Below are 25,761 nucleotides of genomic sequence, written 5' to 3'. Positions count from 1 at the left end.
CCGAGGGGAAAATAAGCGGGGAGAAAAGGCAGGGCAAAATAGTGGGGACTAGGGCAGAGGAGCTTTTTTGGCTATTTTTTCCTTCGAGGCGTCCCCACCTCTTCTCTTTTTATTTAGTCTGAAATTCAAATTTATCTATCGATATGTTTCCCAAAACCTTGTTTTTTGTCAGCACTATTGGCAACCTTCTCGATATGCTGGGCCGTATCGCACCGAGCACTCTGGCCCGCGCATGACTGACAGGGCTCGCGCCCGCTTGATACCGCCCCCGCCCCGGCTGCAGCCATCGCAGGCCCTGCCGTATGCCGGCATTCTATTGGCCTTGGGCCGGCACCAGCATGCTGAATGGCGCGGGTGCAGATCTTCTCGTTACCTCCCGCCCGGGGCGCCATGGTGGCCCAACCGGTTCTTGACGAAGCTGGCTCAAGCGCCTTGTTGCACCCTGAGGGGCTCGCGATTATCAGCTATCACGCGAGAGCTATCGAGATTTGTGAAAAGCTTAATGGGGCGCGAGAACAAATGGAACACAGCTGCGAAATCGATAAGCTAGCACAAAGAGAAGCGTCTCAGCTTTGATTCCTGGTAGATAGATAAAGGAGCAGGGCCGAGCTGATAGCCAGAATCGCACCCCAACCACGCAATGTCTGCCCTCAAGCGCGTCAACAAATATACAAGCAATAGCGTAAGCAGAGATGAATCAAATTGAAATAGCGTGCACTCGCCTATACTATCTCGCATGCAAATAAGAACAATTGTGGCGATAACAAGAAGAGCGGGACTCTAAATTAAATCCTCGCCAGCTTGTTAAAACTTTCCTTCACAGATGCGGCATTAGATGAGAAGCATCATTGCGGAAATAAATTTTAATTTGTCACTTCAATTGTTTTGTCAATAATTTCTGCTCTAGTTCAGATGGAGTAAAGGCCGATTTTGCTCTTGTAATCGGGTCTGCGGTAAGGATTCTGGAGGGATATTCTACTTGGTAATTAATGCAATGTGTATTTTTTTTTTTTTGCTCCGTATTTCTCGACACCATATTCTTTTGTTAGTGAAGCTCTTTTTCGTAATGACCTTGAAATCAGGCATTTATAACCACATACAATTAACCGTGAGAATTATGGTCACAGCATATAATGGGTCGACAATCAAAAAAATATGAGTCGATTAGATAAATGGTTTAGCCGGGATAAACATATATATATCCTTTGCAGATCATTTACAGCGAACAAAAAATGTTGGGAGAGGCCACTCAAAAAAACTTGCTTTTCCTACCACCGCTATAGAATCTTTGTATGTGTTCAAGAAATGCAAACTTTAAAGAGAGTGGCTTCGAATTGGGTGATTAATTGCGGCTACCATAATCGGCATTTATAGTATTTTTTCAATGCATAAAGAGGGAAGAGGGCTTATGGTAGTTTGTACACTGGTAGCAAATCTTTTGTGCGTTCATATAAATAGTCCATAAAATCTAAACTGGGCTTGCCTATAATAGTGAGGCATCAGTTAGGTCTCGATGGAAGCAGCATTCATTTCATCCTCTATTATTCTTACCCATATTTGCTCATAGTATAGCATATTTCCTTTCCTTGCTTTATACTCGCTAGCCCCTTCATTGCTTTGAAAGATTATGCCAAAAATAAAGCCAGCTTCCAATGTATTAAAGTGCAGATTAACTCGACCACCATTATTCAACAAACCGAATGTATAGCTCTACCTGACTACTTAAGACGCTCCCAGCTATTCATTAATACCATATATTCTAAATATATCTGCAGTTTTGGAAATATTTTTGGCATTTAATCCACAATAGCATACGATTTGATATACTGTATTGGATATCCTTTAATGAAGGGTGTATTCATAGGACATATTCGTTGAAGACTACCACTTTCTAGTAATATTTTTTTTTAAATACAAAAGTCAGATAAATCTTGCGCACCTAGCAAATTCTGCTGTAGCATGTAGTAGTATCTTAGGAATCAGGTGTATTTGGCATTTACCTTAAGAAAATTTCATTTTAATATGCGTATCTTTTTACATGTTCAAATTAGTTTTAATCGCTCTCGGAGCCACTTTCACCCGCTCGCTCTGCGCTATCGCCCTCTTGTGAAGTATTTGCTTTGTCGCTCCGAGCACGATTCTTTCTACGCCGGCGCCTTTTCTTTCCAGTTTTCTCCTCCCCTACTGCAGTATCCTCCTTCGTTGTCTCGCCCACATCTTCTTGCTCTGTGACAATTTCCTTACTCTTTTCCACCGACTCACCCTTCTCTTTCGTTGTGCCGCCCGCGCTTTGTTCGGCTTTCTTTTCTCTCTTATCCCCTTCTTCCTTCTTCTTCTTCGACTTTTTAACACTCAAAGGATTAGGTCCTTTCGGGCCTTTCCGCTTCCTCTTCTTGCCTCTCTCCTCTTCCTCCTTCTTTTTTGCTAACGCCTCTGGATTTCTCCGTTGCAAGAAGTCCAGCTCTTCCTTTTTAGCGTGGATTTTTTTCATTTCTGCTCGCTGGGCATGCTCTAATGTCTCCTCAGAGGGAGGCTCTAGAATGAGAACCGACCGGTTTATATACAAGAGGGGTACACCGGGGATGCAACGAAGTAGTTCGCGGAGATTAGGATCTTGGGAGGAGACGCAATAGTTATGAGGATTGGTATCGGCAATAATTTCTGATATACATTGATGGGCTGACACAGCTTCTTCACGATGGGGGCACCGCCGTTTCTCCATGTCACGAACGAGCTGCTTAGCAGCGTCAACATTCTCACATTGAGAGTAGAGTTCATTGATCACGCATTGAGTAATCACTCATTATAATGATGCGGTTAGCAAATATGTTTATACGAGCAACTGCAAATACAAAAAGTGAATATACTTACTCAGTTTTGCGTCTCCATGTAATATCCTCGGTACTTGTTTTTTAATTTTCATCTGGCATTTCAGACTCTCAAGGCAAAAGCTGGAATCAACTAGATTGCGAATACAATTATTAAGCAATGGTGGATAAATTTAATAAATAATAAGTATAGCCAACCTAAAACTTGGTAAGGTTGTCGGAATCCAAAGGCAAAATGATAGAGCGACATATGTCGCTTGTAAGATTTGGCTCGTTTCACTCGCATCCTTCAGGACCAACTCTTCTAGCTTTCTATTATTGAGAAATGAACTTGTTTGGATTCGCCTCTTTATAAGCCACAAAGCCGTCACAATTCCATTTTTTAATCTAAAGCGCTGATAATGCAACAGATTGTTAATGTTAAACGAACATGAATTCGTGGGAAGAGAAAAACAATAACATTGCAACCAATCCCACTCTCTCCTAACCAATCTCATTCAAGATTATTATCATCTACAAATCTATACTTTATATTAAAGAAACTTAGCCAAGAGTCTTGATGTCATATTGCTCAAGTTATCAAGCGATTAGTTCCGATAGGTGCTTTGATGACTGAATATTTAACTAGAGTGCATCCTCTTCGGAGGATAGACAGGGTAACTAGTTATTGCCGACTTTGTTGATGCTGATATTACAGTTTACATGTATCGGAGTGATCAGACCACAGCCGACTAGTGTTCTTTATGCAAACTGCAAATACAGCAGGATATTAGTGAGAGTTATTCGTATTTGTTTTGCGGAAGAAATCCAATGTACGTTTTTAAGTAGGGCGCATATTAGGGGAATCCACTTCAAAGTCCTGAAACACAGCTAGCAGGCAAATGCAAAATTGCTACTTAATCATTTTGGCATGCGTGTCCTATAGATGCTTGAGAAGATTCTAAGTATTTCAACAGATTTCTAAGCTTGAGCTTCTAAACTAATTTCCGACCTTCCTTGGAACAAGCGTTGCTCACGCGAGAATGAAAGCTATTGTCATGTATAATTAGAGGTGGGTATAGATGTGCCAATTTTCTCTCTTTGTTTATTCGTAGGTTCCAAAGGTCACTTGAATCTCAAAATATGAAACACCAAGTATGAAATTTCTTTTCCATATTCTGCCAGAACTGTGGACTGCCTAAATGTCTATTCGCCTCTAGGCTTAAGCGGAAGGAGCAAAGGTTTGGCCTAGTCTAGGAAATAGATGGTGAACCAAATCGATACGTCACCAACATTCACTGTCCTACAGCGAGGAACGAACAAAGGTATTCTAGTGTACGAGAGCAAATGGTTTCATCTTATTATACATTTTGCACATTCTTATATACACCCTGTGGCCTGTTTTTGTTTTCCCACTGAAAGATCTTAGGGATTTCTTTTGCCTTTGTCTACATTGCTATATTTGTCGAGGCCTTCACTCCTGCACACTGTCATCTCTAGGATATATCCAATTCCACTTTACTTGGTAAGATTACTTAAAAATCTTTCGCGACTTCTTCCTCTGATGCATAAAATTCCCATCACAAAAGCAATCGAATGGGGAATATTTTATGTTTTTTTCAAAATAATCTGCTAATTGATCATCCCTATTATTTCATATATAGTTCTGACACTTTCTTGCTCACTCTTTCTTTTCCATTGGTCGTGACTCCAGGCGCTCTAGAAAGTCAGCAATTGTACTGCATTTTCTCTTTGTCATCTCCAATCTCTCTCTATAAGACAATCTTCCTCGTCTCCAACGCGTGAATTGCTTTCATTCCCGGACGGCGTGTATGCGCTGTCTATGATCATTTACATCTCTTTCTAAGCCTTTTAATTTTATTTGCTGCCCAATTGGCGTGGTGCTATCCTACCAGCTGCATTGATGGAGCCTATCCGAGCAGAAAATAGCAGCAGAGGCTCGTTCTCGCCGCTTGAATACACCCTTAGTAGATTACCAGAGGGATCGGATTATGTGGGGATCACTATAGAAGATTTACCTACCAAGCATCCTCTATCAACATCACTTGTTCCTCCCCCTGTTTCCTTTCAACGTCCATCCCATCCACGTCAACACTTACTTTCTTCTGACGATGAATTACACCAGCACCATCTCCCTTTTCGACACTCCGTGGGGACAATTGCACCAAAGCGAAATGATCTACCAACAACTACAGATGATCAGAATCGTCGCCAGTCTGATTCATATTATATGCAACAGCGCACAACAACGCTGCCCGTCTCGGCACCTGGCTCTACCTCTTCTGTGTGGCAATCGCAGCAGCAGATTCCTCCGCCACCACCACAACAACAACAACAACAGCAGCAGCAGCAGCGATTCCTACCTTCTCAACACCAACAGCAACAACAACAGCAGCACCACCCTCCTCAACACCATTTTCACCACCACCAAGGCCTAGCCACAACCACATCAACAAGCTCTACGCGGCCGCCATACCCTTCTTCTAACTTCAAAGATATGCTCTATAGCGCCCACCCATCTTCCATCACGAGTACCTCGCATATGGCCCCCTCTCAACCTCGAAGTGCTCACCCATTATGCAGAGGTAACAATCATTCGCCTTACTACGCTTTTCCTGGACCCACATCCTCCCATGAAACCCCAAACCTCAACACGAGTACAAGCTCTGGATCAGCAAACACATCACCGGTTCCCACCACTGCCATGCCTTATAGTGTTCCGCAGTTAAAAGCTCCTCCTCCAGCACGACGGGACACATTATCTGGAGAGCGCCGAGATAGTTTGCAATCTGCTTTATTACCTCCGTTTCGTAGAGTATATGGGCGAAAGGATCTTCGACCAACAAAGATCACTTATCCGTCTCATCGGAAAAAGGATACAAATGGGTCCTATATAAGTGTATGTCTTAAACAGGGAAATATTTTCCATGTGGCAAATATTTAACTTGTCTTTATTTTCACCTCTTAGCCTCTCCAATCATTGACTACCCGGCTGGTAGAGACTTATCGTTCCGTGAACCCATCTTACAATTATGATAGTAAGAAGAAGCCAAGGCGAGTGTTAACCAAGCCATCCAAGGGGACTAAAAACGAGGGATACGACAACGATGACTCGGATTACATTCTCTATGTGAACGATATACTTGGAGCAGAGGAAGGCCACAAGTACGTAGACTTATATTCGACTCGCCCCATTACTCTTTCTAATCCTCTACAATTTTTTATTTTCTATCATTAATTTCTTACAACATTAGGTATTTGATATTGGACATACTTGGACAGGGTACCTTCGGCCAAGTGGTTAAGTGCCAAAACATGAAGACACAGGAAATCGTGGCGGTGAAGGTGGTCAAGAATAAGCCGGCCTATTTCAATCAAAGCATGATGGAGGTTACTATCCTTGAGCTGGTAAGGATCCATTCGAGGTTTTTTTTTTAATAATATCTTGGGGAATATCTGAAATACTAATTTAATTCACAATCCAGCTCAATGAGCACTATGACAAGGAGGATCGGCATCATTTAATTCGACTACTGGACACATTTATCCATCGCCGCCATTTGTGCCTTGTGTTTGAGCTGCTCTCGGTGAATCTTTACGAGCTTATCAAACAAAACGCATTTCACGGGTTAAGCACCAATCTGGTACGTGTGTTCACCACTCAGCTCCTCGACGCACTCACTGTACTCAACGAGGCGAAAATTATCCATTGTGATCTGAAGCCGGAAAATGTGCTACTGAAAAAGTAAATACAATATAATGGCAAACTTCCCTTGAATGTATGCACTAACGATCGTTTATTTAGCTTGGAGTCCCCAACGATCAAGGTTATTGACTTTGGGTCAGCATGCCATGTGGAGCAAACTGTCTACACCTATATACAATCGCGTTTTTATCGAAGCCCGGAGGTGTTATTGGGATTACCGTAAATATATCCCCTCTTTAACCTTGAACAACCACAAAGCAAACATATTGACTTCATGTTTATGCTAGTTACAATTGCTCAATTGATATGTGGTCACTTGGCTGTATAGCTGCTGAGCTATTCCTTGGGTTACCACTATTTCCCGGGAGTTCTGAGTACAATCAAGTTACTCGAATAGTAGATATGTTGGGGTAAATATACATAGTCGCGCATAATGCATTGAATTCAAATTAACACTTTGGGCTACATTTTATAGATCACTTCCGGCCTATATGCTCGAGATGGGTAAAAATGCACGGGAGTATTTTGACCGCTATGTCGATGAGTACGGTCGAAAACAGTATCGGCTGAAATCGATTGAACAGTACTCTCGCGAGCATAACTGCGTAGAGCAGCCGTCCAAACGATATTTTTCCGCGACAAAGCTGCACGATATAATTATTTCATACCCTTACCGTAAAGGATTAAGTCAAAGAGAAGTGCAAAAAGGTCTGCAATTTATACCAGACATCTTCCTATATAGAATATACTGAATTTTTTTTACCCATCTTTAGAAATGCAAAATCGCCAGGCGTTCATTGATTTTCTTGAGGGACTTTTGAACCTAGACCCTATTCAGAGATGGTCGCCACAGCAAGCGAAGCTCCACCCGTTTATCACGGGTGAGAGGTTTACTGGTAAATTTACTCCTCCACAACAGCTTGTTAGCAGCAAGATATCCTCCGGGTCCCCCAAACCGACTGCAATTCCACTACCTTCATCGCGTAAACAACACCAGCACCAGACTAGTCCTATAATCTCTTCTCATGGCTCTTTCATGTCAGCGGCAGAGACGAGTTCAGCCAGTTCACGATCTCGTCACAACCATGCCAACAACAGTGAAGACATTAATTTGGCCTCGAGTTATCCTTCCTATGCTATTTCGCTACCCCATACAAACACCACCAATATGTCATTGGGCCCCACTTCGGGATCATCCACTTCCACCGGTGGAAACAGTACATCACATCCGGCTCCCGACTCCTCTTCCTCTTCCAACTTGATACCACCATCCTCTTCGAAATACAGTAGCAGTCGGCCGCGTGCAAAGACAATGGGTACTGCAGTGGGAGCCGTCAATGTTCCACCGCAGTTGCAAAAAGTTGCGAGCCAATTACCACATCCTCCAGGTTTATCGGGTCTCTCTTCACCAAGTGCGCACACATACGAGCGATATTTACCCGAATCTTATGACCACTTGGTGGCCACGAATAAGACTTCTCCTCCGTTGCCACTATCATTAGACTCCGCAAAGCAGCCGCAGCAGCATCCACAGGCTCTCTCTGCCCAAAACAAGGGAAACCTGCAGCTTAATTCTCTTCCTATGCATTTACTTTCCACTCAGCAACCTCCCCCGTTATTACAACAGCAGCATCAGCAACAGCAGCATGGTCAAGGGCAAATAGTAACACATGCACCATGGCTTTCTCCACACTCGTCAAACAATGTTGGATCGAGTGGCCACAAGGGAGTGGATATCAGTACGGCAGCTGCATCCGTAACATCTCCCTCAGTTGCGCGCACAAAACCCGCAAGGAGAGCTTCTCAACGGCGGCGTTATCATCACCATCCTTCGCTTTTGGAAGATCATTCGGAAGGGATTCCTGACTTGCCGCTTGCTCTAGTAGGCGATGAGATTTTACCAAGCACGAACGGGCGAGCAGGGGGAGTGAGTGGGTTTACCTCGGTGTTAGTGCAGGGCGAGGGGCGCTTGCTCGACCAGCCTTCGACAATAGCAACGACAAATAGCAGCCATCCGATTGGCATGAATTCTGGCCGTTCACCTAATAGTTCTTCGCCATCCTCATCTTCAACTGAGGAGCGCACTACTATGGGATCAAGTGGGATTCAAATGCCACCACAGCGCGCGTCATTGCTTGGTACGTCCCCCAGCTCTTATGTGCGTTCGCGCATGATCGGCCTCGGGATAGAGGACGAAAGCACAAAGAGTGGGAGCATGAGTTCGAACCTGGGAAGAGGGGGAGGTAGCCCTCTCGTGTTTGGACGCTCCTCCTTTCCTTCTACCGCTGGCACCACATTTCCACCCTTGGGTGGGAGCTATTCGATTGCAGATGGGGCACGACGGTTAGAGCCAAGCAAGGAAGGGAAATGAAAATAAATAAATTTTGGATAAATTCTTATGGATCTGGTTTTTCATGAAGATTTCTTTTCTCGCATTTTTTTTATTATTCCTTTGACTATGTGTTTTATTGCCTCGAGTTTTTTTTTCTTTTTTTTGATCTTTATGCGCTTCCTTTTTTATTTTCTTGTTGCCGAACGAACTTGTGCAATTTACTCTAAAAATACATATTTACTCTTGCCTCTAAAGAGAGTTTGCGAGATAATCGTGGATTTACAATTACTTTGTAAAGATTCACTTCACTATCTATCCACTCCTGAAATTCTTTTAAATTAGCTGAGATACTAAAGTGAAAGCTGCCGATGACCCTGAGTAGCCATTTGAAGTTGTGCCGAGCTTATATCACATTGAGTGTTCCAGCTACAACTAATAATTTCTGAACTTTCTCTCATTGAACGGGTATTAAACTGTATCCTCAGTATTGAAACGCAAAAAGCATTTGCGCGAACGCACTCTCAGCGTCAAACCTAACCTGAGGCTAATGCAAATCGCTCTTCGCAAATTGTCCACACTCACTCGTGACTTGGACGAACGAACAAGCTCTAGCTTTGCGAAATAAATTAATGAATGAATGAAAAATCCTTGAAATTGGAACCGAGGGGCCGTTTTTACCCATTCTGGGCCAAAATCGCAGTATCGTAAATTATGGGATTAGATTGTATCCCCAATTTCTGATTTTAGTGTGCCTATTCAAATTGAGATCTCTGTTGCATTTTGAATACTAAAGTGAGGATAACATTGTCATATGGTCTCCCAAAGTGTTTGTTACTTGACTCTAATAGTGAAATTAATTCGCATATAGGTTTTCTTTTTTCATTTTTCATTTATGTTGTTTGCGAGGGAATTATATTACTCGAAATAATTTGTAGTAGTTAGGGGCGCAGCAGTTTTTAAAAAGGTGGCCAAAAATCCATTGCATAATTCCATTGTTCTCGTTGTTTTTTTCATAGACGCGGAAGATAAATGGAGAGTAGTGTTGCAGATGGATGACCTGGAACGAATACCTATGTCGAGCCATTTGACTCATGCTATTGAGCATCCAGTTTTAATTCGCCTGTTTCCCGAAATTACCACGCTACATCAATTTCTCATCTCCCACGTTGGTGAGCACCCATACATTCTTCCCACCGATCCTGTCGAATATACGAGATTCGTTTCTACTACCTTGGTTGTACGCGTATCTTTGAGAGAGCCTCCGAAAGATGTGTCAATAAGAGAGAGAAACCAGAATGAGGTAATCCTTGGATGAATCTTTATTGAATAACGCGAATTCTGACAGCGATCCATAGTTAGTTAACCGTGCCATAGAGTCATTATTTGGCACATCTCGCTATCCTTCCAACATGCTCACTAATGGATATCGCAGAGTATGTAATATTTGTGTTTTTGTAATTCTATGGCTGTTATAGACGATTCTCTCTCTCATGCTAGACATGGGACCAGAGCATGTACACAACCTATGGTATGCGAGGGATTGAATGTGTGTTTCCGAATACCATCGTTAACTTCTTGAAGTCCAAACTATGGATTACACTTTTATCGAGGTACGATTGGGTATTTCTTATAAAAATGGCGTAAAATAACGTTGGAACATTTTCTTCAGGATTGGAGATTCCGTCATGTCTTATCTCTTGAACCATACCAGTATGTTTGTTGAACTTCAAAACGACAGTTACTTTCAGGTTACCGGCACGCCTCTCCACGAAATTCCCACGCCTCCCCAGTCATTGAACAGTCACCATGTTGTTATTCGTAATAAAAGTACTCACGCGTGTAATCCCAAAAGATGCCTCAAGCATATAGACAACAACCAAAACGAAATGGAGGTGGATCTGGAGGATCCAGGTTCCATGAGCAAGATGAAGGCACAGGGCGTTTCTCGAAAAAGGAAGAAGTCACCTGCTCGCGAGCCTCGAGAGAAAGAATTAGATGAAGTAGCACTGGAACCAGCCATGAAAATGCCACGGCTCGAGAAGCAAACCTCCAATTTAAACTTGACCCGTAATCTCAAGCGAGACCTATCCCGTACGGTGTCCAGTTCAAGCTTTATGAGTGGCATTGGAGATGAGTTAATATATGGTGGCAATCAGCCAAAGTTTGAGTAAGATATTGACCTCTACCACTTAAGTCTCGTAGTAATGGTTTCTCACTCTTTTCGAAAGATTAACACCAGCAAAAATTATTTTTGTGCGTTCTCGAAATTTTTACGCACGTCCAATGCGTGCGAGAAATGGATCAATAGCCCTTGGTCTTCCCAAAATACGTAAGAAAATATATTTGTTGATGTGTGTTTGTTAGATATTCATATTCTTGGTGAATGATTGCCATTATTCTAACGACAATCAGATGTGTTGAATCGTTTTCGTCAAACGGGCACGGACGCTGACGCAGAGCACATCCTTCGCTACATATTCCCAAGGCAGTTTCGGCTAGAAAATGTTTTCACTTGTCCGGTCGACTATTCTGCAACAACACAGCCATTCAAAGAATTTGTTTACCGTGAGAACGAAATAAAGGTATACAAGGCTCTGCCAATTTAGTGGAGGCAATTATAAAGGGAATCCTTTTTATATATATATTAGATATCAAAAGTTAAGAAAGTCCCTTGGCGCCTCCGCAAGGTTGTGGCGATGGTAAAGCGCATGATGCAACTTCATCGCCGCTGTCGATATCTTGACCTGATAAAGCGCTACTGTCCCGTTCCGGTACTGAAGTTTGCATAGAAATGGCAATTGTTCAATGACTAATTTTTAGACTCATCCTATCTAGTTGCTCGATTTAACGGGGGCAAACATGTCCGAATCTTTGGCAAGTAGCTGTCATTCTACTTCTAAAGCTGACATGATGGAAGTCGACATTGACAAACATGAAACTGAGTCAGTAGCGACAACGTCAGGCTCAGGCACATTTAACGCACTCAAATCAAGTAATTCCTCAATAGGAATTATTAATCAAACAAAGCACTCCCCAGCATTTCACGAGACCGTTTCTGAGAACGAATATGCTACACAACAGCCCCTACCACCAACCGGGACACTATCGACAGAATTTGAATTCGATGCGACCTCATCCTCACTGATTGCTTCTTTTTCGAACTACCATCAAGTGTCGTTTTTCCTGAAGGCCGTGGTACGCCGTGTCATCCCTAATGACTTTTGGGGATGCGAGGAGAATTGGAATGTGATTGCCAGTGGTTTGTTTCTTGGAATCCACATTATCATTTTGCGAAGAAGACACTAGAATAGGCAATATTTATATAAAGCTATCGACCGATTCGTTCGAATTCGACGTTTTGAAACAATTTCTCTGCACCAAGTGATTCAAGGCTTTCAGGTAAGCTTTTTTTTTATCGTAGAATTGTTGCCTCATCCTACAGACTTACATTTCATAAATAGATAAACAAGTGCAGCTGGCTAGATCCAGATGAAATCAATTCCACACGTCACATCCCGCCGACCGAAACGCGGAAACGTAGAGAGATTTTATACGAGTTTATTTTTTGGCTATTCGACTCCTTTATCATGGCTCTAATTCGCGTGAGTCTTATTTTTGTTATATATCTCTCAACCGCTTTTGCATGCAGCGCCTTTTCTAACCTAAATGATAAACCCTTCGATATCCATTTGATATTAGACGAACTTCTATGTGACCGAAAGCGCTCCCCATCGTAATCGGCTTTTTTATTTTCGACAAGATTTATGGGCACGTATTACTGAGCCGGTTCTTGAGAGAATAAAGACAGCTCTCCTAGAGGAAGTTTCCACTGTAAGTATATTGTATTATTAATTTTGCATTTTGTTTAGCCTCTTGAAATATTAACAATATATACACAGACAAACCTAGAGTTGGTACTAAAAGGGCGTCGCCTTGGATATTCCCATGTTCGGTTACTACCCAAGGAGAATGGGCTACGCCCCATTATAAATTTGAGGAGAAGGCTGTCAAAGGTACAGCGAGATAAAGGACTCCTTCTACAAGCATTTATTAACAATTCGTTAATTAGGAAATTGCACGTCTTCTTGCGGCAGACGGAAAAAGAACTAATGGGAAATCGCGGCTAATCCCCGGACCCCCAATCAACTCGATTCTTCAAAATTTGTATCAAATTTTACTATTTGAAAAAGTACGCATTAGACTGCTTTATTTTAGAAACCAGCACATGTAACAACCTATATATTTGTTTTATTAAGGGTCGTCAACACGGTATTCTTGGGAGTTCTGTGCTGGGAGTAAACGATATTTATCGAAAACTGAAGTGTTTTAAAAAGCACTTCTTAAAAGCCAGAAAAGAAAGGTATGTATGGTTTATTTGCTTTATTCTACAATGATGATATGAGCTAAATTGCTACCGTTCATTTCACAGAGAACAGATATATTTCGCAAAAGTAGACATTAGATGTTGCTTCGATAGCATCGATCAGCATAAGGTATTAGATATAATTCGAAACGTGTTGAAGGAGGTAATACGAACGTCCATATTTCCTGGGTATAAAAGTAACTAATTAGTCAAAAATTTGACAGGATGAATATTTGGTTCAAAAGTACGCTATTTTATTTAATTCGGCTGGGAAAATTAGAAAGAGCTATCAGCGCAAAGCTAGGACGGCTGGTATATATAGCAAAATTCTACTTCTCTTTTCACAAATCATCCCATTTGATTTTTCGGCACTTTATAGATGAATTCCCGCAATTTGTGGATTTTTCTCGGGAGCTTTCTCATTCCCTCCGGCATGTTGTTCTGGTAGATCAGGTAGATAGCGAAACTATTTAGCAATCGAAATAATGAAAATATCGACTAAACCTCACTTTTCAACTCATAGGTGGTTCACACTTATGAAGATAGAGAATCTTTACTTGCTTTGTTGCAGGAGCACGTTTCTTCGAATCTAATCAAGGTAAAGTTTGCTGCGAGATTGCTACACTTACTAGAATACTTGCTCATCTGTGTATTTTCTAGATCGGAAAGAAGTTTTATAAGCAAACCTTGGGCATCCCACAAGGGTCAGTACTCTCTACGCTTCTCTGCAGGTAAAACTGAGATATTGCATCGCCTAATCGGTTTCAAATGAATTGAATAGCATATATTTTCATCTAGTTATTATTATGGCGATCTCGAGAAAAAGAAGCTACAGTTTGTGGTTTCGGATAAAAATGGGGTAGGCTTTTGATTTGGATAGTTTCATTAGATCGAGCCAACAATATCCATAATGCTAAAACAGGCCCTTTTAAGATTCGTCGACGATTTTCTCTACATAAGCACAATTAAAGAGAATGTTGCCAAATTTCTGCAGTGTATGTATGATGGAATGCCTGCCTATGGTTGTTTTGTCAATCGCGAAAAATCACTTATTAATTTCGACTTGGAGCTGGATGGGTTTACCGTGCCAAGAATCAAACATACTTTCGGTAAGGATATTTATCGTCTGTTCTATCCCGATAGCTTGTGCTCAACACAGTGTTTTCTAGATTTTCCCTGGTGCGGCCTCTTGATTAATACAAAAAATTTCACCATAAAATCTGACTATTCACGCTTACGAGGATCCTGTAGGAATTCGAGCATATAGAAAAGGATAGTGGAGCCCTATGATTTTCTGAACATCTGCTCTTTTTTATTAATAGATATCAATGAACTATTGACCATTGACACAACTAGCCACCCCGGTATTTCTTTAATTTATAAGATGATGCAGTAAGTAGTGGAATTCACCCATGCTTTATTGATCATTAACGATCCATATGATATGCAGCGCGTTGAAGCCTAAATTTCATCCCATCTATATCGATACTGAACTAAATTCGATCACAGTGGTACTGCTTAACATTTACCAAAACTACATTTTATGTGCTATGAAGTTTCATCATCATGCCAAATCGCTCCCTATGCAAAATGAACGCTTTTTAATCGGTATGATGGGAACATTTAATTGAAGAATTGTGCTCTCAATAACAACGGGGCTTTGGATTTACTATACTGCTAGAGGCCACATTTAATATCATTCGTTTTGGCTATGTTCTTATCAGAAGTCGGCAGTCTTCTCAGATTGCACGGCAATGCGGTTGCAAATGCGAGGTAACTGAAGCGCAAGTTCTCTGGTAAGCTGTGCATTATAATAGATAATATTTGGATTTAGTTTACCAATTTGTTATTATTGCGTGTTATTAAAAAGGCTGGGAGCACGCGCTTTTTACACAATACTCTCTCGAAAACAGGCTCGTTACGCCTTGGTGACTTCAGCTCTAGAGAGCGCCATGGCCAAACTTGAGCCACAGCACAGTGAACTTGAAACTCGTCGGTTAAATTCCACGGTGAATGGCCCGAACAAGATCTTTGATCAAATATTCTTTTGAAAAAATAAATGGATTTTTAGAAAGGAACATGGAAATTAATACAGTTACAAAATTAAAGTGAACGATCCATTTAAAAAGCCCGATAGAAAGGGAAAAAAGGAACATTGATATATGTCTATTTGGATTATATTTCGACAAGACAAGGATCACGGTTTTTATGGGGGTGGGAAAAGAAATAAAACATCTATTTTACCAGGTGGGGCGAGAGTCGTGTTTCGCCATGTCAATGACTCTCCATCCACCTGTTGTAGGGTTTTGTAAGTCCTCCTCTCGCATGGTGAGCACGCACGCGTACGTCACTTGCTCAATATGGTCCTCTTTTCCGTACACAATTTCTCGTGTCAAACGATTTCTAAACAAGATGACCTCCTGGGTTTGGAAGCTAAGCACCAACACAGGAACATCGTTGTCGAGCACTTTAGCAGTCACCAGCTCTACATTGCGTAAATCGAGAATTCTACAATCGCTCACAAGCCCTTGCTGAATTTGCGCCTGGATACCGGCCGTAAGTACATTGTAGGTGGCCTCGGAACACCACTCACGTAATGTCTGGGCGTCACCCTTGAGATAGGCGTCAAGCACTTCTGGAACAATGTACTCGCGTGCTTCCTTGATAAAGCGATCGAGATTGAAGCGGGGGTCAATCTGTTGTAGTGAGCGAATGGCTTGTGCAGTCTCTGTTTCCTCAAAGATAGACGCTAAATGTTGAAAATTAGAGTTGAGCTTGAAACATCTTCAATATCAATTGAGTGACAGAAGCTTACAGAATGCATCCGATATCCGGTCAGTGAATGCACGAGTATATGAAATGAAGATGTTGTCACTATCGTCATAAGATCGTTTCATGTTGAAAATCCCTTGCATTACGGGGTTGTTCTCCTTGAATTTATTCCAGCTCTCTTTCCATGCAGAGTCTTTGTGTAAGACTATGTTTTGACCAGCATTGGGGTCTTCCTCGACACGACGTTTGGCACTCGAAGCGGGGTCGAGCCCTTCTTTCTTCATTGCTTCTTCACGAAGCTTACGCCGTGTCTCTTTGTCGACGAAACCTCCATAACGGCTACTAGTGTCCTCGAGCACAACTTTGACTGACTCGGATACTTTTTGTACATGAGGGCTTTGTACAATCGGCTCAGCGGTTTCCGAGACTTTTTGAGCAAATGAAGAGATCTACCGAGGGAAAGCAAATTAGAACTGTTTCTTCCAATTAAAGAGATAATAAAATGTACCTTTTCTGCACCATCCTTTACAAATTTCGTCTCAGAGGCTTCCTTAATAGTTTCGCTAAACTTTTGGCCGAATTCGTCTGCCTGTTTTTTAAATACCTCAGCTGTCTTTCCGAGCGCACTCGATGTCTGGTCGGCGCCCTCCTAAATTGAGGAAAAGCACAAGTAAGCCATTGGAGTATTCAATGCCAAGCCTGGTAGTATGTGAAACAAACCTTAGCCTTCTCGTACATTTCTTTTGCTTTCTTCAGGGCATCACTATCAGACATTTTTCCCGTCTGATCCTGTAATTGTTTAATGTTATCTTGGAGCTCTCTGTTCTTCTTCCATTGAGTCTTTAGGGTCTCGACGAATTTTGCGAATGCACTTGTATTTCGAGTCTGAAGAGTGGCAAGACGAGAGGGTCTTGCATGTGTGATATTGGGTGAAGTATATAGAAAAGAAGACGACCGAAGGAGAGCTAATGATCTAGCATTGCGCCAGTAAGACATTTTTGCGATCTACCAAAGTTTTAAGATTATTGATTTCTAGTTGGTTCTTTTATTTTCCTCTGCTCTTGTCAACATTAAGTCGAAATGGTGGCTTAGCTCTAACCTAACCTGCGAATAATATGATCAAAACGATCAAAGAAATCTTATAAGATAACGGCCTTTATATCATACAGTTTTTCCATAAAAGAGAAAGGAAATGCGAAAGGGGCATTGGTACAGTAAAATCTACGTGCCCTTGCAGGTTGGCTCTATTGATGGAACAGATATAAAACCGCACGATCATGCAATTTCCCGAGCACAGAATGCAATTTGTTAGTCATATCCTTTATTTACGAATTTATTCCTGATTTAATTGAAGACTTTTTGTTTTTCGTGAACACTTACATCGTATCGCTTTGAATTTTTGCTTTCACATAGATGCTCTGCCGAAATCTGTTGAAGGAGATCCTTATACGACGATTTTTGTCGCTAGACTTAATCTAGACACAAACGAGGGTAAATTAACATGTTAGTGATAATTTTAATTACGAAAAATTAAATCGTAACAATATCTTTAGAAACGCTGAATTCTGTTTTTAGCCAGTATGGCTCCATCAAATCTCTGCGTCTGGTTCGAAATTTTGGTAAATATACACGATTATTACGTGATAAAGCCCACACTCTGATATATTCTGCATAGTTACTGGAGATTCGCGCGGATACGCGTTTATCGAATATTTAGACAAGAGAAGTGCTGAAAATGCTTATCAAGTAATCCATAGTTTTTTGCAAATATATCTGGCTACACTCTGACTTAGTTTTTCTGAAGAATGCAAACAACATGTTAGTAGATAGCAAGCCAATTTTAGTAGATTATGAGAGAAGCCGCATTATGGACGGCTGGATTCCGCGTCGCCTGGGCGGTGGACTCGGTGGACGAAAGGAGTCGGGCCAGTTGAGATTTGGAGGCCGTGACAGGCCATTTAAAATGCCGCTAAAGGTTGGAGATAACCATGAGATACCTCGAATTGAATCGGATCAAATATACTCTGATTGCTGGAGAAGAAGACGCGATAATGATAGATTAGAAAGTTATACGGATATTCGAACATCCACTGCAAGAGGACAGCGCCAAGTTTTGCATAATTATTCTTCAAGAAGTCGAGAAAAATCACCGGATAACTATGACCAACCGCGCGAAAATATGAATTCTAGCGATCATTGGCGTCGCGAACGGAATAATGAAAAGCGCAGAAATAAATATAGTAGCAGAAGTAGAAGCAGGGAAAGAGATAGGGGTAGAGGCAGAAGAAGAGATAGAGAAATGAGCAGAGAGAGAGGCAGGGAAAGAAGTAGAGAAGGAAGCAGGGCTAAACGTAGGTATAAGCTCGAAAGTAGAGATGACAACGTATCTTCTAGTCACCGAGGATACGATAAAAATAAAACAAGACGACGAAGTCAAAGTCGACATTAGCTTATATTTAGTGGTTATACTTTTTTATTTATTTTAAGAATGAAAGTGCATGAATTTTTTTGTTTTGAGAGCATTATTAGTATCATTTATAATATAATTTTATACCCTCTCTGTTTTCATACAGAAGTTTCATTCCATGGTTACAACTGCAGAATGCTAGTTTCCTTAAGGACGATTCTAGTCTATCAGAGTTTGAATAAAATGTATTACCTCTAAATCAAGATAATCGCGCTCTCTGCATTTCAGAACCATTTCCCTCAGAATTGTTTTTGGCAAAGCATTTCCAGCAAAAACCAACCAAACTATCCAGTCCACTGGGTAGAGATGATAAATTCCACATTGCAATGAATTCTTTAATGACGTTCAAATAATATATATTCCAAAAATAAAAATCTTGCAAAAATTTTATTCTACTGCTTTGAAAAAAAAATTGCTCGAGTTTATTCCAGTTTAGCCACCTTTAATCCCTAATCTTCACGCGAACATACGGAACCTCTACATCTTCTCCATCTTTATCATTCACACACATCTCCAACACCAAGGCCTTCACGTGAGGCGGAATAGGCTTACGACTTACTGTCTCCACTAGACGTGAAATCGGCATGCCCATCCTCTCATCTAGCTTTTTCTTCGGCATGAAGAACGAATAGAGCATGCTCACTCCGCAAGAAAGCATCGTCACTTCGAGTTGATGTTCCCTTTGGAAATAGTCCAAAAATTCCTTGAGTGTTGGGTCGCCATTGATATCGAATCGATCCCACAGCGTGAACTCGGTGTCGTGATAAGCCAGTTTGGGAGCGGCAATCGGCTCCGAGAAGCCGAAGAAGGGAAGCGCCAAATTCACGAAGCCATTCTTATAATCCTCGAGTCTATTCTTGCCGTCGATCACCTTATAGAGTTCGAGACATACCAGCCCAGTGACAAGGGCAGTTGTCGTTGCAATGGCAGGAATGATCTTGCCAGCAATGAATTTAGTGCGGTGACGGTCTGCCGGCTGAATACCGTAGTTTGTGGCACGAAGGTTGGAAGCGGCCGTAATGAAGTCAATGTGGAAATTGGTGTCATCGTCCTTTTCAAATTCAACAGGGTTAAGGCGGAACCCAGCAAGTTGACTCGCCGGGGGAATCTGGCTTATGATCTGGCGGAGTTCGCTCTCATCAGCGGATTCCTGTGGTACGTTCTCGTTTTCTTGAACCTGAATCTTCACGCCTTTCTTGGGTTGAAACTCCGGGACGATGACATTTTGCAGCACCCCGCGTATGTAGTTTCGGTCGTCGACTCCCTTCAACCCATAGTTAAAAGCGTGTAGATTAGCTGCAGCCACAATGAAGTCCATATGAAGCTGGTTGTCAGTATCAAACGTAATCGCGTCGGGCGCACGCTTTGGTCCCGACCAGAAAAGCGTCCCCGAGGAGGTGACCGCATCCTTTGGGAAATTGAATAGAAGCTGCCGAATGTTGTTGTTGAAGTGTTCTTCAAAGCGCAATCGAGCCCAGACAATGCACTCATCAAATGTAAGTGGCTTCGCAGTCACAAGGAAATCTCGAATGGTCGTAAGGATCTCCTTTTGATTTCCGCTTTGGGATAGTGTTGTCTCCATAAAGTTTGGTTGGACCAAGTAGAGGTTGACATTTTCAGCTGGCTGTCGGAACATACCCTCAAATAGATCCCTTGCCCACTGAATAGTATGCTCGATCGCGTTCGGGAAATTTTTCAGCGTGCAAATGGGAATTTGTTTCTCTGGTGGGTCCTGGGATGACGAGTAGGATTCCGTTAGGAAAGGTATGACCACCTGTGTATTCCCTTTGGTGCCGAGTGTTCCCGACTCCAGCAAAGGTTTACGATAATAGACGCAGCGGCGGTCCATGTACTTGCGTGCCTCCAGATTATCGAGGGCGTTTGTAACACCATCGAGCGACTCAAAGAAAGCGTCGTCGTAAACATTCTCTGCCTCGGGGCCGACTCGATCTGGGTGAGAAATGATTTTACCGATCACGTTAGGGTTCATTTTAGCAATGGCTGCGGAAGCTGTTTCAGCCTTGAGTTTGCCCACATCTCCGGGACGGAAGAGGAACTGTCGGTTAAGATTGCTCTTTTCGATCGTGTCCATATCCGTAATATGGACTATGCCCTGTGGGCCAGTACCAAGACCCATCATTGCCCAGTTTTTCAACATTTCACACCCAATGGCACCAGCACCAACCAAGAACTCTTTGAAATTGGCAATCCTATCTTGGAATTTTCGTCCGAACACCGCAATCTGGCCATCATAGCGAGAGCCAATCTAAAAAATAAAGAAAGGAATAAGTATGAACTGGAAATCGATCTTTAAAACTGTAATGATGGTGTTACAGGTTGGCAATCTTCTTCAGTTAGTTCTGCTGAGTTGGGCAGGCATTCAAGTGCATCAAAGTAGAAATATTGGTGGATCGGATGGAACTTGCCACTGCAAGCTTTGAGAACCTCTTGGGCAATCAAACCGCCAAACACTGCCACCATTGGTGAAAGATCACCAGCTGCTTGATAGGAAAGTTCCTTGATTAGCTTATCATCGATTTCAGCCTAATAACGCATGGTTAGTAATGCAAAAAATATAAAAATTTAGCTTTCTAACAAACCTTCTCTTCACTTCTACCATTTATTTCATTGGTAAGAGCTAGAACCTCATTAGCATCTTCCTCATTCCTGGGGCGGGGTAGGCGCCCATGCTTAGCTCTGAAGGCATCAAGGGCTTGGAATCCAACATGTAGTTGTGCAGGTCGATCGAATTTAGCGAAATCGGACACAAGAAATTGTGGTTTCTTTAAGGCAGTTTGGAGGGAATCGAAGTCGATAGTCTTGGGCATCTTCACCTGTGTGAACATGCCGCCGCTCACATATTCACTAAGGCTGGACGTATCGCCAATTCCGAAAGTGTAAGGGCCAAGCACCTTGATTTTTTTGGGCGAGCATCCATTCAGCTCCTCCATGCCTTTGATCTCAGAGAATGTCACGTAGTCACCATCTTCAAGGCCGTGTCGGGACTCATCTAGACATGTGACAATGCCCTCATTATCCTGAATATAAAAATTGATAATCAATATAATGTCCCTAAAAGAAAATAGTAGTTTATGTAATAACCTTGCTAATCGCAGCTATCATGCCTGTTAATGGCTCTTCTCCAGTTGTGTCAATAACTTGAAAGGCTTTTCCAAAATCATTGAATGCCATTCCAAAAAGTCCACGCACATCTGCTGAAATAAAGTAGATATCATTATCGTGGCAAAACGCATTGATTTCTAGTTGTTTCTTGAGGGGCACGTCAGTGCATACGACCACTTTATGTTTTGCTAGCACATCATTTGTTAATTCGCCCTCCCAAACCGATACAGGAACGTATTGATTTAATTCTGCAAGATGAGGAGCAGATACAGATGCACGGCTCTTTCCAACATCTTCTTCACGAAGATAGAACTGAGTACTAAGATCAGAAATGTTTACTGGATTTGGATCGTAGAGGGTGACACTTTTTACTCCAGCGAGCACAACATTTTTGGCTTTAAAGAATGACCAGGAAATTAGAGAGACGTAAGAATGAAAAATCAAATTAAAAAACTTACCAATTTCGACACCTAGACCCTTCAATCCAATAATCAGAACGGAAGAAGTGCCCATCCTTTTCATGGCATCGTGGCCAAGTACGTAACTATTTTGTTGGAGAAATTATAATGAGCTGAATTCTAAATGATCAAGTAAAAAGGGCAATGTTAGATTACAGTTGACGGGAATACAAGCCCTCATCGATGTTCACGGAAGTACTAGCATCTTTTTCTATCTCCATACTTTGCTATAGAAATTTACAGAATAAGTGATACACGCGTTAATTCTGTTTGGAGGTAAAATCCAAAGGATTTTCATAATTAAATGCAATGATTATATACCGGTACTTTCGACATGACGAAAAAGGCTTATTTCACAATAAAATTATGTATAAAAAAAATAGAAGCAAAAAAAAAAGAAGCAAAAAGAACACCACCTTTGTCGAAGGAAGACTAGGTCGCGAAGAGATGAATGAGGAATACCAAGCCACTTAAATTATGAATGAGGATTTATAATGCACTCGATTTTGATACTCTAGAGCCTTCTGTTCATTATTCAACATCCTGGCTTCTCTAACATGTCTGAGTAAGGGTAGTAATAACAGTAGTTTAACTAAATCTAGAAAAGCAGTAATTGTATTGAACTCGTATAAACCAAGCAGCTTTTGGAGTTTGGGGTTTTATTAGTTGCACAGTGAAAATATATGCTTGAAATTCTCATGTTATAAATTATATTAAAATCTGCATGCTCTATTAAAAAAAAAATAAAGAAAATGGAAATGCTCTATACATTGCAAAAACTAATAGAGTACTTCGAATTAGCTCCACACATCCTCCATATACCTTCCATTTGATCTCAAATCTTTAACCCAATCCATGGCTTCCTGCTGAGTCATCGCCCCAAGCTCCTGCGCAATTCGCACCAACGTCAAATTCACCTCTTTTGCCATGCTCTTAGCATCTCCACATACATAAAAGTAACCACTTTTAGTGCTTAATATATTCCAAACTGCTGTCGCATTCTCATATAGTCGATGTTGAACATATATTTTCTCCGGCTGATCTCGGGAAAATGCAGTAATCACTTGAGAAAATGGCAAATGTTGAAAATATTGCTCCCATTCATCGCCGTAGAGAAAGTCTTGCTCCTTATTTCTACATCCAGTGAACAAGAGCATTGGCCCCACGTCTTCTCCTTTCTCAGCACTTAGTGCACGTTCTTGCATAAATCCTCGAAATGGTGCTGCACCCGTTCCGGGACCTACCATTATGATTGGAATACTCTTGTCTTGCGGCAATTTGAAGGTTGATTGTCGGATATGAACTGGTATACGAACAATGTTATGAGTCCTTGTTATATGGTAGTGCGGTGTATTGGGAAAATTGATGGGTTCGTTTGGATTCTGGTGGTGAAATATCTTCTTGAGATAATTCGACCCAACTCCATAAACTGTACGAGAAGGCTCCCCATCTGGGTGATATGAAAGAGCTACTGCAGCTATGTGCGGTGAATTTGGAGATACCATGTTGGATGAAGATATTGAGTAGTATCTACACTGTAATCTGGATATATTTTCGACGATGAAGGAGAAAGGCACTCCAGTAAATGATTGGGTTGACGCGCGTTCTAGCACTTGACCTAGCGTAAGACATGAATTCTTTACTCTACGAGTGTACTCGGCTTTCTCACCGAGATTAGTTAAATAGTTTTTGGCATCATCGGTTGGAGCAAAGTTTGCAAGTTGACAAATAGTTTGACGTGAAGGGATGGTGCAAATATCAAGATAATGCCGAAAAATGGTGCGATATGAGCTTGGCGAAGGGAACGGATAGAGCTTGTTGCCAGACCCCTCCTTGCTCCGGACTGTGATGATCTGATCAACGCGAGACCAAAGCCCAAGTGCTCTGGCTAAACGTTCAACCTCTTCTTCGGGATTCAATGGCCAAACTCCAAGGTGGTCGCCTGTTTCGTATGTCATGCCCGAGCTTGCTAAATCAATTTCACCATGAATACAGACGCGTGAGCAAGTGGATGAAAAAAGGTTTCTAGTTGATATCGGTGCAAAGAACGGCCTTTTCGCGCTATATTCATTAATGCTATAAGAATGGTTTAGGTTCAAATAATTAGAATACTCAGACAATTCCAGTTAAAGCTAAGCCTTACTCTTGATTTTTGATATTTTGATCAACCAGTTCGCCATGATATACATGTGTTTTCTCTAATTCCTCCGAGGATAACTCTTTAACAATAAATTGTTCAGAATAGGAGCTATCACTCTCGAGCGTGGCAAGTACCATTTCCTTCGACAGTATACTCCATATCTCTTCTTTCCACGTAAGGAAATCTTCTTCCAAGTTAGAGTCATCGTCACCCTCTCCTCGACTACCCAGTCTCGTTGCACCCCAACGTTGCAGTTCTTTATCAACTCTCCGTGAACATCTATGCAATTAAAAAACACACAATTAGGCCAATTGATAAAAATAAATAATTAATGCCATATTACTCGTTAAAGAGCTCGTAGCCGCGGTTTCCCAATCCAAAGATAAAGTATCGAAGATTTTCAAGTGGGCGCTCCTTCTCTTCTCCTTTGAACGCTGAATCTTCGGAGCAAACTATTTCCCAAAATTCTTTCGCGCTATCCGTCGGTTCACCCTCTCCATATGTCGCCAATACAAAAATAGCAAGACAACGTAGTTGGCTAAGATAGCGGAGATCGTAATCCTCGACGTTTGCAACTATGACTCGTAATCCATATTTCTGCATAGCCTCTCGAGCAAGTCTCATAGCATAATCTTCGGCTGTACCAGTTTGGGATCCGTAAAATATTATTAAATTATAATTCTGAAAATCCACGTAGAATATTTGAGTATTTAAGGAAAAGTCTTGAAAGTTAAAACAAAACCTACTTTTTCTTCCATTTTTTTAACAAAATTCTTGGAGTTTTGAAGTGTGGAAGGCTGTGGACGTGAGGTGGGTTTTGTTATAACTCCTTGCTTAGAGGATTTCCCAGTGTTGGGTGTACGAAAAAAAGGTTGGATACTCAATAATAATAGAAGAGAAGCCGTGACAGCTCCAGCCATTGTCAAAGTCACCGATTTAAATCCCCATGATGGGTCGATCAAAAATAGCGCTAGAGCAAAGCTGAAAGGTAAGAAAAAAAAAGAGGGTCTAATGAACATGCTTACCTTGATTTGTAGCCATCCTATAATAGAATGTAAAGAATTGAGAAGAAAATATATAATGCTCCTGGTTTGTCTTTTTTGCATTCCTACCTATCGCTCACGTTTATATATTTTCATTTCATTATGCTTTCCGATATTTACAGACGTTTAAAATTACTCATCTCCTTTAGTGTTCTCTCCGGGATTTGCCTATTAATTTTTCGACAAAATTGGCGAAAAATTTTTACTAATAGTCCGGAAAGAGTAGGTCTAGCCTATTAATTCCCAGGGAAACTTCTCCATGGCTTTGAACCTCCGGACTGTTTAAGTTAAAAAACTGTTAATAAGCCATATTCAACTATATATGATCCTATTTTCGATAGGCAAAAAACTTGGCAAGAAAACTCCAAGCCATCTCGAATACTCCCGAAAAAGAAGTTTCGTTGGCAGCTATGCACAAATGAACTCTAAGTAGGAAGCGTTTCCAATAATTTGTTCTCACATCTAGACCTGCACCCATTGATTTAGATAAGCATTCTACTTTAAGGAAAGTATCTGACGTATCTGAAAT

At 41.5% G+C, this 25,761-nt stretch overlaps 9 protein-coding genes across 9 annotated transcripts; 5 read left to right on the top strand and 4 right to left on the bottom strand.

Annotated features, from left to right (window-relative positions):
* Positions 1-232: 232 nt before the first annotated feature.
* On the top strand, positions 233-1,092 carry VTP21DRAFT_2677 (uncharacterized protein; the record flags this gene model as incomplete). The annotated part of the gene is made up of 4 exons (XM_069392895.1): positions 233-490; positions 591-682; positions 908-982; positions 1,050-1,092. The coding sequence occupies 4 exons, from the start codon at positions 233-235 to the stop codon at positions 1,090-1,092; spliced, it is 468 nt and encodes a 155-aa protein (XP_069249925.1).
* Positions 1,093-2,053: 961 nt separating this feature from the next.
* VTP21DRAFT_2676 (uncharacterized protein) lies at positions 2,054-3,114 on the bottom strand (the record flags this gene model as incomplete). Its single annotated transcript, XM_069392894.1, has 3 exons — positions 2,054-2,799; positions 2,872-2,961; positions 3,027-3,114. 3 exons carry the CDS (start codon positions 3,112-3,114, stop codon positions 2,054-2,056), a joined length of 924 nt encoding a protein of 307 aa, XP_069249924.1.
* Positions 3,115-4,071: 957 nt separating this feature from the next.
* VTP21DRAFT_2675 (uncharacterized protein) lies at positions 4,072-4,613 on the top strand (the record flags this gene model as incomplete). Its single annotated transcript, XM_069392893.1, has 3 exons — positions 4,072-4,132; positions 4,308-4,332; positions 4,472-4,613. The coding sequence occupies 3 exons, from the start codon at positions 4,072-4,074 to the stop codon at positions 4,611-4,613; spliced, it is 228 nt and encodes a 75-aa protein (XP_069249923.1).
* Positions 4,614-4,731: 118 nt separating this feature from the next.
* On the top strand, positions 4,732-8,905 carry VTP21DRAFT_2674 (uncharacterized protein; the record flags this gene model as incomplete). Its single annotated transcript, XM_069392892.1, has 8 exons — positions 4,732-5,727; positions 5,797-5,993; positions 6,083-6,236; positions 6,314-6,573; positions 6,634-6,753; positions 6,822-6,944; positions 7,010-7,242; positions 7,308-8,905. 8 exons carry the CDS (start codon positions 4,732-4,734, stop codon positions 8,903-8,905), a joined length of 3,681 nt encoding a protein of 1,226 aa, XP_069249922.1.
* A 1,009-nt stretch (positions 8,906-9,914) lies between these two features.
* On the top strand, positions 9,915-15,280 carry VTP21DRAFT_2673 (uncharacterized protein; the record flags this gene model as incomplete). Its single annotated transcript, XM_069392891.1, has 26 exons — positions 9,915-10,166; positions 10,222-10,299; positions 10,364-10,476; positions 10,536-11,033; positions 11,095-11,195; positions 11,279-11,448; positions 11,515-11,637; positions 11,702-12,125; positions 12,195-12,265; positions 12,328-12,468; positions 12,566-12,697; positions 12,766-12,879; positions 12,936-13,055; positions 13,123-13,226; positions 13,296-13,392; positions 13,454-13,541; positions 13,609-13,682; positions 13,753-13,827; positions 13,890-13,960; positions 14,028-14,088; positions 14,152-14,338; positions 14,399-14,476; positions 14,552-14,621; positions 14,680-14,837; positions 14,911-15,025; positions 15,100-15,280. 26 exons carry the CDS (start codon positions 9,915-9,917, stop codon positions 15,278-15,280), a joined length of 3,696 nt encoding a protein of 1,231 aa, XP_069249921.1.
* A 189-nt stretch (positions 15,281-15,469) lies between these two features.
* VTP21DRAFT_2672 (uncharacterized protein) lies at positions 15,470-16,997 on the bottom strand (the record flags this gene model as incomplete). The annotated part of the gene is made up of 4 exons (XM_069392890.1): positions 15,470-15,978; positions 16,045-16,450; positions 16,510-16,650; positions 16,722-16,997. 4 exons carry the CDS (start codon positions 16,995-16,997, stop codon positions 15,470-15,472), a joined length of 1,332 nt encoding a protein of 443 aa, XP_069249920.1.
* A 196-nt stretch (positions 16,998-17,193) lies between these two features.
* On the top strand, positions 17,194-18,450 carry VTP21DRAFT_2671 (uncharacterized protein; the record flags this gene model as incomplete). The annotated part of the gene is made up of 5 exons (XM_069392889.1): positions 17,194-17,308; positions 17,415-17,492; positions 17,555-17,620; positions 17,677-17,747; positions 17,806-18,450. The coding sequence occupies 5 exons, from the start codon at positions 17,194-17,196 to the stop codon at positions 18,448-18,450; spliced, it is 975 nt and encodes a 324-aa protein (XP_069249919.1).
* Positions 18,451-18,910: 460 nt separating this feature from the next.
* Positions 18,911-22,385, bottom strand: VTP21DRAFT_2670 (uncharacterized protein; the record flags this gene model as incomplete). The annotated part of the gene is made up of 7 exons (XM_069392888.1): positions 18,911-20,734; positions 20,803-21,012; positions 21,069-21,506; positions 21,571-21,986; positions 22,050-22,135; positions 22,206-22,276; positions 22,371-22,385. The coding sequence occupies 7 exons, from the start codon at positions 22,383-22,385 to the stop codon at positions 18,911-18,913; spliced, it is 3,060 nt and encodes a 1,019-aa protein (XP_069249918.1).
* Positions 22,386-22,846: 461 nt separating this feature from the next.
* Positions 22,847-25,230, bottom strand: VTP21DRAFT_2669 (uncharacterized protein; the record flags this gene model as incomplete). Its single annotated transcript, XM_069392886.1, has 5 exons — positions 22,847-24,125; positions 24,193-24,468; positions 24,533-24,870; positions 24,936-25,159; positions 25,215-25,230. The coding sequence occupies 5 exons, from the start codon at positions 25,228-25,230 to the stop codon at positions 22,847-22,849; spliced, it is 2,133 nt and encodes a 710-aa protein (XP_069249917.1).
* Positions 25,231-25,761: the final 531 nt, after the last annotated feature.

The sequence above is a fragment of the Calcarisporiella thermophila genome (assembly GCF_041956535.1).
Source record: "Calcarisporiella thermophila strain CBS 279.70 unplaced genomic scaffold VTP21scaffold_15, whole genome shotgun sequence".
In the NCBI taxonomy this organism is placed as follows: domain Eukaryota; kingdom Fungi; phylum Calcarisporiellomycota; class Calcarisporiellomycetes; order Calcarisporiellales; family Calcarisporiellaceae; genus Calcarisporiella; species Calcarisporiella thermophila.
The sequence above is the reverse complement of the archived record's forward strand: the minus strand, read 5'-3'. Positions and strand labels throughout refer to the sequence as shown.